We start from the raw sequence: 16,728 nt of genomic DNA on the forward strand, positions 1-16,728 counted from the left end.
AAGTCGACTGAGATCTCTTTAAAAGTCTTTTGGTTTTAGGCGGCTCTTTGCCGAACCCCCAGGTCTGGAAGAATCTGAGCATTCCTATTGAGTACCTGTCCCTAGCGGGTTTCAAAGCCTTCTCCATGTGAATGCCATTCTGCCCGCAGCTAGGACCTTCTAAAAACTTCTTAACCTTGGCGCTACAATGTTTGTCAGTGTACTCACACCTCACCTTTCTGAAACCTTCGATGCCCGCGCACCAGATCTGTCTTAAGCATCTCTCAACCCACTCGACTTAAAAATTGCACACGAACCGTGACAATTGCATCACTAGTGAGTGAGATCACTGGGTCAACCCCGGTGACTCATTGAAATATTTTTTGTTTGTAATTTGATTTTAAAAATTCAAATTTTTATTTTTTAAATAATAAATACGTATATTAATTAATGCTATCTTAAGTGCATTTTTTGTTCTTTAAATTACGATTGAATTTAAATTTAAGAGCTGCAATTTTGTAACTGATTATGGTTGAATTTATTTATTATTTTATAAAATAAAATTTAAAATATATATATCACTGCAACTTTGAAATTAAAATTAAAATTTACATGCATATATTCTTTAGGCATAACATTATTTATTTTTTATATTATTTTAATTAAAATTATAAGTGTTGGGATCTAATATCACTTTTTTTATATATTTTGATCAATTTTTTAAAAAAATTTTAATTTTTTTAGTATGTTGCAATAAATAGGATGGTTAGTTATTTTTCCTTTTTTTGTGATTTTTCTTTTTATTTCATTTTCCAATTTCCAAATCATTATTTGGCAATGTTACAACTATATTTCAAAGGGCTACTATTATTTTGTTTTTATTTTTTATTTTTTATTATTCTCTCCTTCTCATTTTTTGTTCCTTTTTTTAGATGTCATAAAATTATGTTTTTTTTTTCAAACATCTAAAACTTTTTTATATTTTAAATTTTTTAATGATTTTTTTACTTTTTGATATTAAAATAATGAAACTTTAATTTATAAAAAAATTTAAAATTTAAAATTCAATATTAAATATATTAAAATTAAAATTTTTTTTCTTAAACTTGATAAAAATTAATAACACTCAAACAATTTAGGATAAAGGGAGTAATAATTTCAGGTCATGTTTAATGCATAGATTATTGATAAGATATGATATGATATGTTAATCATTTTATATTATCTTCGATTTGTATCTAAAAAGAGGGATAGAGATTATAAGAAAGATTAATATCTTTTTGACATATAATTATTTAATCTTTCCTAAGTGAAAAAGATTATTTTTTATCTATAAGATTAAACTTACATATCTAATTATACTCTTAAAAGTTACATTAATAATTTAAATTGTATAAATTTTAAGGAAGGATAATTTTGATAAATAAATAAATTATTCTATTTTAATTCTTGCATATATCAAACAAAAAATAGAATGATATTATTTAATTTAATTCTATTCATATTATTATCTTATTCTATGATATCATACACTATATGAAACCAAGGGATTGATGGTTATGAAGATCATATTTCACACTGAGCTTGAGCTTACTCCATCCTGCCCTTTTATTGCAAGGGCATGATTACAGTTGCAGATCTAAAATTTTCAGCTGGGTCATCCAACAGACAACTATGACTCTAAATAAAACATTTTCCAATATTTGTTCTCAAAGTGTTGCATTTCTTTATTACTGATTGCCAATCATTCACAAGAACAAAACCTCAATTTGATCCTTTTCAATCCTTTTTTGGTTATTGTCATCCCCAAAATGGCTTCAATAATTCTCTTGAACTATACATGATTGGCTTATACTAAATTATGATTAAAATCCCTTCCCATTACAATTCCAAATGATCTCCAAAAGAGGCAATTCTTTCTTTGGAGTGGGTTTTCAATGAGGTTCAAAAACGTTGGGACAGAAGCTTAGTTGGTTGATCCTTTCCAACTTGAGCAAGATCACCTGGGGCAGAATTGGGCTGAATTCTTTGGCCCATCAAAGTCTGAGTTCTTAGAATCTACGCATAACAAAGCATATGATCTATACATTGTTTTCAGCTAAAATTTATGAAAGTCCCTAGAATCTAGGCATTCAAAACTCAGTTTCGAATGAATTTAGAGACTTTGGGTAGATAGATTAGACCCTTACCTGGGCCTTAGTAAGAGCTAGGGTGTCCTTTCTCCTTAAAGAACCTGGACGCTAAACAATCCTAGACAAGTCTCCCTACACTTGGACTCCAACGTTTTGCACTAAAGGCAAAGTTACACTTTGAGGCCAGGCAAAGACAGCCTCCATTTTTTTCTTTTAATTTTCTTTTATAGAGGCTGCAATCTATCAAAGAAAATAAAAATTACAAATATTAAAATTTGAATGTCAAAATTATTAAATATCATTTTTTAAAATTGATTGCATAAATCAATTGAAATAAATTTCAAAATTTGACAACCTCTAATTATATATATATATATATATCCAATTTTAATGTCAATCTGTTACTTGTAATTAAATCAATGAATCATTTTGATTTGAAAAAAAAAAAATCCGAAATATGTTTTTTGAGACAAGAGAATCATGCACTCATCACGAAATTATTATGATCAAGTTGTTTCACCATGTTTTTGTCCTTTGGTTATTGTTGTTCCAAGCTATACGATAGCCTAAAAGAATGAGCCTGAACCAGTTTGAAACTTCTCTAGCTTAGCCTTAGCTATTCATGAACATGCGCTAACCCTTGGTAATTTCTTTCTTTTGAACCTTTGATAATTCGACTATAATTGTAAGATTGCTATGTGTGATCTATGGCACAATCCTTGGTAGATATAAATTTATATTATTAAGTAACATGCAGATATAAACACATGCATGCAGACATACACCACCAACAAAATTTTAAGTAAACATTTATGGTTAAAAAAATATACGCAATGCATGCATAAACACTAGTGAACTTATCACGTATATACGAAATATCAACATAATTTTTTTATTTTTGCTAGAAAATATCAACATAAGTAAGGAACCTTCATGTAGTCTATTTCTATAGTTTCTTTTTTTTTTTTTTTTTTGGTAGGGTTGCAAAAGACTTATTTTTCCATTTTCTTTGACCATAATGATGTGAAAAACGTGAATTTGGCATGGAATATTGAAATAAACAAGGCACGAAAGTATTTTAGTGGAAATGAAGCAATATTTCGTAAAAGTTATGGATGACTTACCCTAATAATTTCAACATGTTTAGATAGATTAGGACCTTTGAATTTTATTCCTTGATAGTGACATGATTGGTGAACAAATTAGTACTTAATTAACACTTAATAGCAAAATAAAAACATATTTAAATTCCTTTTATATAATCAACGGATGTTGGCACAAGTAGCAAGAGAGTTTGTTTTTCTCTTTACTGCCTCGAATTCGAAATCATTGGGAGTTTCCTTCCAAAATGGATGAAATATATGTATGGGTTTTTCAAACATTTTGGTTTAGCAATGAATGTTATGTATACAAATTGATGCAAATAATGGATTAATGCACCTTCCCCTAGTTGGTAAGGTATATATAAAATACTTTGCCAAGTAAAGAATAAAGCTCCTCTTTTGTGAATCATTTTTTTTTTCTTGCCCAAAATTACAAAACATTTTTGGAGACTTCAAGTTGACATATAACTCAAGAAAATGTAAGATTACTAAGCTTTTTCTATTAAAAAATAATTATTAGTACCATTTTTAAGATCACCAAAAAAAATAACTATATAGTTTTTAATTAAATGTAATCTATGAATATTAATTTTTTTTTTTTTTGTGTTTAATAAATCCCTTCCCGTTTTCTTTATCAATTTGTCTTTTTATGGTTCAAAGAAATCATAATTTGAGATAAGATAAAGGAATTATAAATATTGAAATTAATTGAATCGCAGACCTATTAGATTGTAATTTGTCTTTCAACAATATATTTTTTATTCCTTTAGAAAATGAATGAAAAAGGAAAGAAAACATGTGACCATAAACCAACAATATACCAAACTTGTCAAGCATGGTGATAACTTTGGTGAGCTTTGATTCCTTTGAACCGCTTCTATTACCTTTTTCTTATCTTATGTGGGAAGAAAAGGTATCTTCCTTTCGTTTTATTATGGAAGAGAAAAGGAAATGAAAAAACTAATTCTTACATTCATTTATGTCACTTTGATGATTTAAGCCTTATTAATGGCTTTTTATTACCATTAATCTCAAATAAGGACTCATATAAAGTACGATATATCTTATCTTATTTTCTCTTAAATAACTAAACAATTTATTTATTTTGAGATTTTTATTTCACCAAAATTCAATAATGTTACCTTAAAAATTAAAAAAAAAGAAAATAATAAGAGAAAAAAAAAGCAAACAAGTGATATATATATATAGATTGTTTTTCATGCATCGATAAAATTTTTAAATTTTATAAATGAGATTAAAAATTCATAAATATATTTTTATTATATTAATTTTTTAAATATACATTAATTTATATGTATCATTATTTTAATTTTATAAATGAAATTTAAAAATTTATTATTGATAAATGAAATAATTTTCTTATGTAGTCAGCCATGTATGAATTTTTAACTTAGTAAAGAATGCAAAGGGAGTGGGGAATAAGTTACAAAGCAATTTGCATGGCAATCATGGCAAAAATATGAAAAATAGCTTCTGTTTTTTTTTTTTTTTTTTTTTTTTTTTTTTTTTTTTTTTTTCATTTGTAATAGAAGAGTGGAAGCCAAAAACCTCCCCAAAAAAAATTCTTTTTTTTTTTTTTCATTCTTTCATTGACAAACATCTTTTTCCATATCTCACCTTTGTTGTATTAGAATTTGAATCGAATGAAAATTTCAAACTTAAATCAAAATTAAACTTTAATTTTTAATTTTTGGATATTGTTTGTTTTACAAAACATTGTTACTATATATTCAAAATTATATTCGAGCTGTAATTTTTTTTTTAAATAAAGAAATATTAATACAAAAGATTAAAGATAATGTTAACAATTTGAGCTTTCCAGACACTTGATATTGAAAGTTACATGTATATTTTATTTATTGATTGATTGGAATTGAGGTTGATTTTTGTATGATTTCTTTTGTAGTTGCAATTTGTTTCTTATATATGTGGTTACATTTTTTTTATTATCACTAAGCAATTTGATTAAAAGGGCTAACAATTTAAAGAAGGGTAAAAATGACATTTACAAATATATCTTGCACTTTGGTCATTTACATTAAAATAATTTCATAATTATACAAACATCCAAAATCAAATTAAATTCACTAATGAAAGTAAAAAATAAAATTTGTAACTTTTAATGATTTAATAATTTAAAACTTTTAATAAAATGTTCACAAGCAATTAATTTTATTGGATTGATCTTAAATTAAAAATTCATTTTGAAATATGGTGGGAGGGATTATTATTGGGATGTAGTGCTATTTTATGATTAAATTCTTAGATATTTAAATTTTTAATCATAAAATATATTGAAAATATTTTTTAACACATTATCAAATTAAACATAATTTTGTATTTTTAATATGATTTCTAATTACACTTTTATTTCTTATAATAATAAATGTGATAACATTAAAGTTTTAAGTTTAAAACTTTATTTAAATGCAGGATGAAAAATATTTAATTTATATCACAATTGTATTTTATAACTGAATATTAAGGATTCAATCGTAAAATAATAATAAGGTGTGAATCACTGTCATCATATGGCCAAATAAGCCTACGAAAAATGGAATGTTGTTGCAAAAATGTTAAACCACAGGTGGGTTAAGTGTAATTTCCTGGATTTTATTTTTTGTAAGGCAATTATCCAAAGCTGTACCCTGCATGTTAAGTTGTTCATGGTTACTTCTTGCTTATAAAAGCGGCAAAGCTAACTACTCTTTCTTTCTCACACTAATGCAAAGCTTCTTTATTCTTTCATGTTGTCTTTCTCACACTTCTCTTAAAGTTTGCAACGTACTTTCAGAGAACAAGGAAGAGATCTCTGGGACTTCAACTGAAAGTAAGGAACTTTTTTGATAAAACTTGTTGGTGGTTTAAGGATTTTTTTTCAAGACAGTTTCATTTGTTGGGTTGTCTTAAATTGTTGAAGTTAAGGTTACAGATGTGAGCTTTTCATGTTTTTGTCGTATTTTTTAAAATTAAAGTTTAGTTTTTTATGCTAGTTCATGCACTTTCTGTGTTGGGTTTTTAGCTGAGAAACATTCAAAGCTCATGCAAAGATAGGAATTTGTAGTTATTGGGTTGGTTTTTGTTTCTGTTTTGGTGAATTTGATTGTGATATAAAGGTGGGATTTTATTCTGGCTATGGCTTTTTTTTTTTTTTTTATTCATATGTAGTGAACTAGTGGTTAAATTGGAAGATTAATGTAGTTAATAATTTTGAGGGAAATCGGGGTGGTTTTGTGATTTTATTGCCAAAAGAGAGAAACCCCATCTCGGTTTAGGCTCTGGAAATGGCTATAGTAAGGAAAAAAAGTATACATTTAAGCAAACGTTGCTCATTCTCGTGTTGTGGTGGACCTACTTCTACAGATGAGCATGCCCAAATTGGGCAAAAAGGGTACTCAAGAGTGGTGTATTGCAATGAACCTGATAGTCAAGAGCAAATTCGTCTAATGTATAGGGGAAATTATGTGTCCACTACCAAGTATACAGCAGCTAATTTTATCCCAAAGTCTTTGTTTGAGCAGTTTAGGAGGGTTGCAAATATATACTTTCTTGTTGTAGCTTGTGTCTCATTTACTCCATTGGCACCATATTCAGCACCTAGCGTTCTTGCACCTCTGATTGTGCTGATTGGAGCTACAATGGCCAAAGAAGGTGTGGAAGATTGGAGGCGAAGACGGCAGGTGATGCTTGAATTTCTCTTTATCCTCTCAGTGCTTTGCTGCTATGGCTTTGAGCTCCAACCCCTCTTCCTTCCCCTATTGTTTTCCAACATTTTTCATTTACTACTATTAGTTTGCTTCCTAATTCAAATGCAATAGGTTCACATTGGACTCTTTTGTGTATTCAGTTAAAAAAAATAAAGAAGAAAGAAACGGATATAATTATATTGTTGGTTTGGCTTCCTAATGCAAATGCTTAGCTTTTGGCTTGTAACTGGTTATAATTTATATTACGGGTTTGTAGAAGAGCCTTATTTAATTTCAGTGTTGGAATTTATTCTAGATACAATTTCCCTTTTCCAATTGCTTACATACTGAAATGTTATTCTTGTTGTCTTTATCAGCACTCTGTTCCTTATTTGGTTCTTGATATGTATTGCATTTCTTGCTGAAGGCTTGCTTAAGCTTATCTTGTCCACACCCCTTCCTCTTGGTGGGGCGCTTTTCCTTTGGAAAAATTTCCGTTTGAATTTATGTAAGATATCTAAAGTAGATTTTCCATGGTTTCAGGATATAGAGGCAAACAATCGAAAGGTTGAAGTTTATAGAAATAGTTGGTTTTTCAGAGAAACCAAATGGAAGAATCTCCGTGTTGGTGACCTTGTTAAGGTGTATGAGGATGAATATTTTCCAGCTGATCTACTCCTACTTTCTTCAAGCTCTGAAGATGGTATTTGTTATGTTGAGACAATGAACCTTGATGGAGAGACTAATTTAAAGTTGAAGCATGCCCTAGGGGTAACATCCTCCCTGCGTGATGAAGAGACCCTTCAGGAATTCAGAGCGGTGATCAAGTGTGAGGACCCAAATGAACATCTTTTCTCTTTCATTGGAACATTGTACTATAAAGGTCAACAATACCCACTTTCCCCACAGCAGATCCTTTTGAGAGATTCTAAACTGAAAAATACTGAAAATATCTATGGTGTGGTTATTTTCACTGGACATGACACAAAAGTAATGCAGAATGCTACATACCCTCCTTCCAAGAGGACTAAGATTGAGAGGAGGATGGATAAGATAATTTATGTCCTTTTCAGTACTCTGATTTTGGTATCATTCATAGGGTCTTTGTTTTTTGGAATTGAAACTAATAAAGATATTAGTGGTGGCAATTATAGAAGGTGGTATCTCCGACCAGATAGCACAACTGTATTCTTTGACCCCAGAAGAGCATCAGTGGCTGCATTTTTTCATTTCTTGACAGGCCTTATGTTGTATGGATATTTGATACCAATATCATTGTATATTTCTATTGAGATTTGCAAGGTTTTACAAAGCATTTTCATTAACCAAGATCAGGCAATGTATGATAAGGAAACACATAGGCCAGCAAATGCGCGGACATCTAATTTGAATGAGGAACTTGGTCAGGTCCGTACTATACTCTCTGACAAAACAGGAACTTTGACATGTAACTCAATGGAGTTTTTGAAATGCTCAATAGCTGGCACTGCCTATGGTCGTGGCATGACAGACGTAGAAATTGCTCTGGCAAGGAAAGGAGATGAGAGATCGACTGAACCAATGCCTGTTGATACTGTGAAATCAGCAAAATCTGTCAAGGGTTTCAACTTCAGAGATGAACGCATTATGGATGGGCAATGGGTAAATGAACCTCTTCATGATGTAATACAGAAGTTCTTTTGGGTCTTAGCAACTTGCCATACGGTAGTTCCTGGAGAAACAAAATCTGGTGACATTATTTATGAAGCTGAGTCACCTGATGAAGCAGCCTTTGTCATTGCTGCACGAGAAGTTGGTTTTCAGTTTTTCGCAAGGAATCAAACCAGCATAAAATTGCATGAAATAGATCCTGGGAATAGGGAAAAGGTTGACAGGTAATCTTTTTGGAACCCTTTCACACTATATTTTTAATCTTTTATGGACATTATCTATCTTATATAGGAAAAAGGAAGTTTTGTGGCTTCATTAATCGACTCATATGCCACTTTGTGGCAGTTTTAGATAAGGTTTTGTCAAGTTATTCAGTAACGTTTCATATAAACATAAGATCAACTTGCTTGACAAGGCAGCTGTGAAAGACCATTTTTTTTTCAAGCACTGGTCTTTCTTGTGAGAACAAAAGATATCCCTTTTGCTAGTGAAGCTGCATTATACTCAGTTCTGCTTATCCCTTTTTCCTGTGAAGATAAATATGTTATAATGATCTTGATGGTGAAAATAATACTATAGATCTTTCTGCTGAGTTATAATGGCAATATAGGTATATAGTATTATATATTTTTTTTGTGAGCTATATTAATTATAAATAGAAGAATTGTTGGTGGACATTCTTGTACAGATAGGGAAAATAGGTATTGGTTTTATTCCTCTCTCTATTTTTTGGTCTTTTTGGAGGGATAGAAATAGGGTAGAGTTTAAATTGAAAATTATTCTGCTCAAGGCTCTTGGATTCTTGGTTTTACAGACTCCTATCATGTACTTCTATCAGAAGATAGCTGATAGGCTGCTGAGTTTCCAGTAGCTAAAGTTGGGTACTTAAAGGGAAGCTGATGGTTACTAACTTTATGCACAATCTGTTGCTTTCAGTTTATCCTACTTTTATTTTTTCACCATTCGCTCTGTGAAGTTCAGTTCAGTTCACTTCCATGTGAATGAATATGTTTCTACATTTCAGAGTATACAAGCTTCTTCATGTGTTGGAGTTCAGTAGTGCTCGCAAAAGGATGTCTGTAATTGTAAGGAACCCAGAGAACCAATTACTTCTCCTTGTTAAGGGTGCAGACAGGTTAGAACTCATAACCCGTACATCCTCATTCCAATATATTGTGGTGGAATTTTATGTAGTTCTAAAATAGACCAGTTGATGTAGAATTTCATTTATAACTATGTATTCAGTGTGATATTTGAAAGGCTTTCAAAAGATGGGAGGGAGTTTGAGGCACAGACCAAGGAGCATATTGACAGATATTCTGAAGCAGGATTACGAACCATGGCAGTCGCATATCGTGAGCTTGGTGATGATGAGTATGCTATTTGGGAACAAGAGTTTATGAAGGCCAAAACTTCAGTAACTGCTGATCGAGATGATTTGGTGGATGAGATGGCTGACAGGATTGAAAGGAATTTAAGTCTTCTGGGTGCTACAGCTGTTGAAGACAAACTACAAAAGGGGGTCAGTTACACTAGTTCAGGATGTGTAGCAACTGTTATTTATATAATTCCTAGTGAAACTTCTGAAATCAGTGACCTATCTCAATACTTTCTTTAATATATCTACCATCTTATTGGCGTTGTACGTAATAAGTTTGTTGTCTATTTTAAATTACTTATGCTTTCTATAAACCGCTATATTTCTCTGCTATGTAGGTCCCAGCTTGTATTGACAGGCTTGCACGTGCTAGAATTGGAATATGGGTCTTGACAGGGGACAAAAGGGGAACTGCTATTAATATTGGGTATTGTAACAAGTTGAGGTGAATGAACTTATCATCTATAGTTTAATGAACGTAAATGTTATAAATATTATATTTCTACAGGTATGCGTGCAATCTACTAAGACGTGGAATGAAAGAGATTGTGATCACGCTAGAGTTACAAGAAATTGAAGCCTTGGAAAAGAGTGGGGATAGGGAGGCCATTGCAGAGGTATGGACTATATTGTTCTAAAGTGATGTGCAATCCTTGTTGGGGAAAAATCTGAATCTATTATTATTATTGTCAGGCTTCTCTTAAAAGTGTAAAAGAGCAAATAGATGAGAGAAAATCTCAAGTAACTGAAGAACATTCAACTAAGTTTGGTTTGATAATTGATGGCAAGTCCTTGACTTTTGCTCTGGACAAGGATCTGGTAAACTGCTTTATGGATCTTGCAATGCGATGTGCTACTGTTATATGCTGTCGCTCTTCGCCCAAACAAAAGGCTATTGTAAGTATCATGTTTACAGAATCAAGTAAACTACAGGAGTTTTATAAAGATTAAGTTTCATGTTTATGGAATCAAGTAAACTATGGGAGTTTTATAAAGATTATCAGGCTATGTTGTTACCGACCTGAAAATAATCTGATAGAATTCTAGAAGATATGCAGGTTACAAGACTGGTGAAATCCATAACAGGCAAAACAACACTAGCAATTGGTGATGGGGCAAATGATGTTGGCATGCTTCATGAGGCTGATATTGGAGTTGGCATCAGTGGCGTTGAGGGGATGCAGGTAAAAATATGTTTCTTCATTCCTATAGTCTTCTCTTATAATTTGTACATTTTTCATTTCTCCTTTCTCAAGATTTTTTAGTGGGACCACTATTTGTTTTGTGCATGCTGAGGTATGAAGTGATTTTTACTGCTGATCCTCTTATCAGCATCACCTTGGTTCTTGCCTCCTTCCACTTAGGTAACCTGGTTTTGTGTGTCAATTTGCGGGTGATGCTTGATAGTCCATCTGTTTTATAGGAACAATTGAATGATTTGTGGCTTTCTATAGATATCCTCTTTGAGGAGAAGAATGAACTCAAACTTTATGGATTTGTTAAGATGGGTGGTGACAACCATTTGCTGCTTGATTGAGATTTTTGAGCAACCATCAGAAGAGGTGGTGGATAAGATTGAAGATAGATCAATATGTCTGCTTGTCATCTCCATGAGATTTTGATTTCTCAATTCATATATCACTACTTTTGAGAATTCATTTCTGCTTCCTCCAATTGACCTTCACATGTTTTTGCTTTTCTTTCTGACAATCATATTTTCACTTTCTTAAAAGCTTTCTATGATTTTTTTTTTCTTTAGATGATAATAAAATACTTTTAAAATTCAAGCTATATAACTGCAATTGTCAAGTTTCTGATTTTACTTTTAATAACTATTATGAATTGCAGGCTGTGATGGCAAGTGATTTTTCAATAGCTCAATTTCGTTTTCTAGAACATTTATTATTGGTGCATGGCCATTGGTGTTACAGGCGAATAGCAATGATGGTAAAACTGTTCTGTCCTATTCTTCTTTCTCTCCAGAACTAAATTGAGATAATCCTATGATTTTGGTATCTTGAATGTGATATTTGTTGTGGTAGATTCTTTTCCTCAACTTGATGTTCATTCCTTGAATGGAGAATGAGATCTTTAACAAATTGTTTGGTGTTCTCTTCCATTTTTTTTGATGACTTATGAGGCAAACGATTAACAAAATGAATTATCCATGCTTACATCTTAATTTTGTTTTCTGGTCACTGCAGATATGCTACTTTTTCTACAAGAATATCACTTTTGGATTTACTCTGTTTTGGTTTGAAGCCTATGCTTCATTTTCTGGTCAGCCTGCTTATAATGATTGGTACATGTCATGCTACAATGTCTTCTTCACTTCGCTTCCAGTAATTGCTCTTGGTGTTTTTGATCAGGACTTTTCAGCCGAATTTTGCCTCAAGGTAAACAATTCTTTATATAAGAAGATTTGATACATAGTGACAATTAGATTGGAAGTTGGGGGCTTTTACACAGGACATGCAATGAGTGGCAACCCTAACTGGGTTTTTACCATCAGAGCTTTTACCTGTTAATGATGCCGTGAAGGAGTTATAGTGGGGAAGAGAAGGGTCAGTGATAAAATTCACTTCTCCAGAGTTAAACATAACAACATAGTTGCAAAACGATGATAGTTTTCTTTATCAGTCTGGTCATTGTTGATTTCAATATTTAAACCCCAATTGCATTTTTGAAATATATTTTTCTGCTTCAAAAATATTAAACTATGCTGCTACTCTGTTGGCTGAGAATTTCTCCAGTCTCATATAAATTTGGTACATTTGGAAGAACAAATGGCAACATGTCAACTGAATACAGTTCTTATATTTTACTATTTGTCTAGCTGCAGAGCATGTTGACAGTAAATGTTATACTTGAAAGAATTAACTTGATCAGGATTATGAACTGCTGCCTCCTGTGAACATGAACTAAGAATGAAATCCTTTTTGTGCAGAATCCTTTATTATACCAAGAGGGTGCCCAGAATGTCCTCTTCAGCTGGGTCTCCATACTTGGCTGGATGTTTAATGGAGTTCTTAGTTCCATAATCATATTCTTCTTAACCACTAAATCGATAACCGGTCAAGCATTCCGCAAAGATGGTCAAGTTGCTGATTATGCAGTTCTTGGGCTGACAATGTATACATGTGTCGTGTGGACAGTAAATTCCCAAATGGCACTCTCCATCAATTACTTCACATTGATCCAGCACCTTTTCATCTGGGGAAGCATTGCACTTTGGTATATTTTCTTGGTGGTTTATGGTTCCATCCCGCCTACATTTTCTACAACAGCATACAAGGTTTTTGTGGAGGCTTGTGCTCCAAGCATTCTATATTGGCTCACCACCCTTCTTGTTGTCATTGCCACACTACTACCTGTATTTTCCTATAAGGCTCTTCAGATTCAATTTCAACCTATGAAACATGATCAAATACAAAGACGAAGGTCAGAAGGCTTGGAACTTGAAAGCATGGATACCGGGAATTCTAGTGACTTGCCTTCAAAGATAGGATCAGAACAGATAATCTAAAGGTAAGTTGAAGAAGAAAGAACTCATGCGAGTAGTACAGGGCCTCGATATGATTAGAGTTCTTTTTCTCTACAAGTCACAGTTGCAGTTCAAGTATAGGTGGAGAGGAAAGCATGAACATTGAAATTGCTTCTGCTCAACTCAACGTGTAGATTATGCTTGTAAATCTGATTTATAAAGTCTTGTTAATCCATACATTTGCTTCAAACATACTGACCTCACTGCTGTGTAATTGTTTTTCATATGCTTGAATGTGCAATAAAGGTGATGGTGCATTCTTCAACTTTCCTAACCACCATAAATAATTCTCAGTCCAACGATAGTAGATTCCATGTAAGCAGGTGCTGTTTTTGAACTCGCCGTCATGGAACAAAGGAGCATTTTCTTTATTAATGTAATATTTTTAACGTAATATCAGAGAAAAGCTTTGAAACATATAGTACTGCGATCTCTCCACTAGTCTTTGGCAGGCTTTTAACTTAAATTTTAGCCATCATGGTAAAGCCATCCTCTTTAAAACGTAAACTAAAGGAGTTTTTGAGTTTTATCTAATACATTTTAGATTTGCTGAATATCACTTTTAAGAATGATTATACGAATCACTTAAAATAAACTTTAAATTTAAAAGAACAGTCTCTTTACTTCTTAAGCCAACCATCTGCTGGTGAAACTATCCCTTCTTTGCGTGTGTTAAGTTTTCTTCTTCTAAGAGGTGGCCATGTGCTCTCATTGGCTTGTTTTAACTTGAGTTGGGGGTTAAACTTATTTGGTGATTGGCTCTGTGCTTCTGGGAGTCTTTGTCTCCAATCTTCCCAATGAAGAGAACTCCATACCAACACAACTGTCCGCCATTTATTCCAAGTCATTGCTCAAGCAAGCATGATATATGAAAGTCGTTTTATCTAAATCAATCATGTTGGTTTCCCACCACCACAATTTTCAGGACAGATTTTCATGGCTGCTAGTGCATGAACCTGGTTTCTCTCATAACTCACATTTTTACTCAATCTATCCCTGTCAGCCGCAAAATGAGACAAAATGCTTAATTTTCACACTCAACATTTATAGCCTAAACTGAAAATCACAGGAACTCTCCCAAACCATGAATCATACCAAAGATACCAGTATAGTAGTTATCTAACTGACTTGGATAATCTTTTCATTTTATTTAATAGGGGTATTCATTGGATCAATTTGGTTAATTTTAAATTAAATTATGTTATTTTATTTTCATTAATCAAATCAAATCTTTTAATTTTGAAAATAACCATCTAAAATTAATTTAATCGATTTGATTAATTTTTTCAATTAAATAACAATAAATATATTAAATTTAATTTTTAATTTTTAATTTCTTATATTTAAAATAAATTAAATAAAATCATCTAACAAAAATATTCGAACATTAAAGTACTAAATTAAAAATTTTAATAACTTGAAATAAAATGAATAATTTCATGTATTTTTAATTATATATATATAAATCTAATATATATATATATATATATATATTATATAACAACATATATAAACAAGTTTGCCACATAAGCATCTATATGAACAATTCTCTTAAATGACACAGGATATTTTTTTTTTTTAAAAGATGGTTTCTTTTAATTATAAATTAGAAAATTTAAATTTATTCAAATATCAAAATTATTCAAATTAAAATTGAAAATCAAATCAATTTAAAGATATACTTTTTAAAATTAAAAATATAAAATATGAATTTTATTTTTTTAATAAATAATTTTAGTTGTTTACCAAATACTCTTGTTTAAAAAATTATTTAATTATCAAAATCTTTTAAACATATTTAAAAATTATAAAGATTAAATTTATCCAAAATTTTCACCAATCTTTTTTATCTTGATTTAAAAAAAATTATATTTTTAAAAAATTTACATAAAACATTAAAAATTCAAATAACTTTATGTAAGATTTTGAAAATTAAAAAAATTTTCATCTAAAATCTAATATATATATATATATATTATATTACATAATATATGGATATTTGATAAGTTATGTCATGTGAATACTTACATGGATAACCTATATTTTTGACATGTAAGATAATAATTTAATTTAAATTTTTAACCAAATAATCCTATTGAATAATTATTTTATTTTTAAAAATATTTGAAAGTTTAAAAATTAGATTTATTTTAATATTTCAAGAGTTTTATTTAATTTAAATCAAATAAAATTTATCCCAAACTCACTTTTTTCAAATACATTAGAATAAAATTATTAATTTTGTTATTTCTTTTTTAAAATGAAATATTAAATCATTTATATATCTCTTTTTAAATTTAAAAAATAATATATAATTTAGACTTATCTTTAACAATCTAGATATATAATCTTTTTTAAATATATATAATTTAAATGTCTTTAACAATCTAAATATATTTGTTTAAATTTAAAAATTTTAAATATAAATTTATTTTTATAAATTTTCTAATAAATCTTAGAAGACCAAATACTATTTATTTTACTATTTAATGGATGCTATCTTCCACCTCGATGAAATATTCTTATGCTGAATTTCTTTTATTACTCATTTAGTCCATCAATTGCATATGTCAATGGTATTAGTCGTACTTGTATCAAATAAAATATTATCTTCATCTCTTTCATTCATTAACAATTGCATATATTCTTTTTTAATTTTAGGAAACTACTATTTTGATTCTTAGCAGCCTGTTAATGGTTAAAGGGGATGTTAATTACAAAATACTCAATCCAGAGCTTTGAGAGTTTTCGTCGGTAATTGATACTTTTTTTAAAATAAATCAATGTGACAAAAGTTCTTTTATCAGTTTCTTTCTACTTAATTAGTAATTGTAGTGTTATTATTAATTTGTAAGATTTTTGCGCTACAATGACTTTTCTTTTAGAACTTGTTTTTAGGAATAATAGGTCCTATATTAAGTTAAGGAAAATGAAACTTCAAAATCGAGCATCCCATCAAATAGAATAACAATTTTATCAAATAAAAATGAATAAAAATTATAATGATAATATTTAAATACTGCATTTTGTTTAATTAGATTATTGTAAGAAATAGTAATTGAAGTATGTTTACTTTAATGTTAAAACTTAAAGCGTTTTTTATTTTTATAATGTAACAATAAAATAATCTTACACAAGGTTTTTTTGTTTGTTTTGTATTGCTAAATATTGTATCTATGAAATGCAAGAGTAAAAAGATTGAGTTGGAGTACTCTATCGTGGTACAAGTAAAAAA

The 16,728-nt window shown here is 30.2% G+C and overlaps 1 protein-coding gene across 3 annotated transcripts; it reads left to right on the forward strand.

Moving 5' to 3' along the window:
- Positions 1–5,912: 5,912 nt before the first annotated feature.
- On the forward strand, positions 5,913–13,773 carry LOC111317333 (putative phospholipid-transporting ATPase 8). Of its 3 annotated transcripts, none has more exons than XM_022919788.2 (12): positions 5,913–6,065; positions 6,830–6,915; positions 7,465–8,795; positions 9,596–9,706; positions 9,817–10,093; positions 10,288–10,376; positions 10,458–10,566; positions 10,643–10,846; positions 11,008–11,133; positions 11,798–11,896; positions 12,154–12,345; positions 12,897–13,765. In XM_022919788.2, the coding sequence occupies exons 1-12, from the start codon at positions 5,960–5,962 to the stop codon at positions 13,473–13,475; spliced, it is 3,309 nt and encodes a 1,102-aa protein (XP_022775523.2). In that variant the 5' UTR covers positions 5,913–5,959; the 3' UTR covers positions 13,476–13,765. The 3 variants fall into 3 exon arrangements, with proteins under 3 accessions (XP_022775523.2, XP_089609626.1, XP_089609627.1); XM_089753500.1 differs by having other exon boundaries at positions 5,932–6,065; positions 6,599–6,915; XM_089753501.1 differs by lacking the exon at positions 5,913–6,065 and having other exon boundaries at positions 6,091–6,915; positions 9,832–10,093; positions 12,897–13,773.
- Positions 13,774–16,728: the final 2,955 nt, after the last annotated feature.

This window comes from Durio zibethinus, chromosome 24 (genome assembly GCF_047325235.1).
Source record: "Durio zibethinus cultivar Kanyao isolate XHJ-2024 chromosome 24, ASM4732523v1, whole genome shotgun sequence".
NCBI lineage: Eukaryota > Viridiplantae > Streptophyta > Magnoliopsida > Malvales > Malvaceae > Durio > Durio zibethinus.

Excerpts from the sequence above, each read along its gene's own strand:
- LOC111317333 (XM_089753500.1), top strand. The coding sequence starts at position 5,960 with ATGCAAAGCTTCTTTATTCTTTCATGTTGTCTTTCTCACACTTCTCTT. Across the intron at positions 10,567-10,642 it reads ATAGGGAGGCCATTGCAGAG|GCTTCTCTTAAAAGTGTAAA; the intron begins GTATGGACTATA and ends TATTATTGTCAG. Across the intron at positions 10,847-11,007 it reads CGCCCAAACAAAAGGCTATT|GTTACAAGACTGGTGAAATC; the intron begins GTAAGTATCATG and ends GAAGATATGCAG.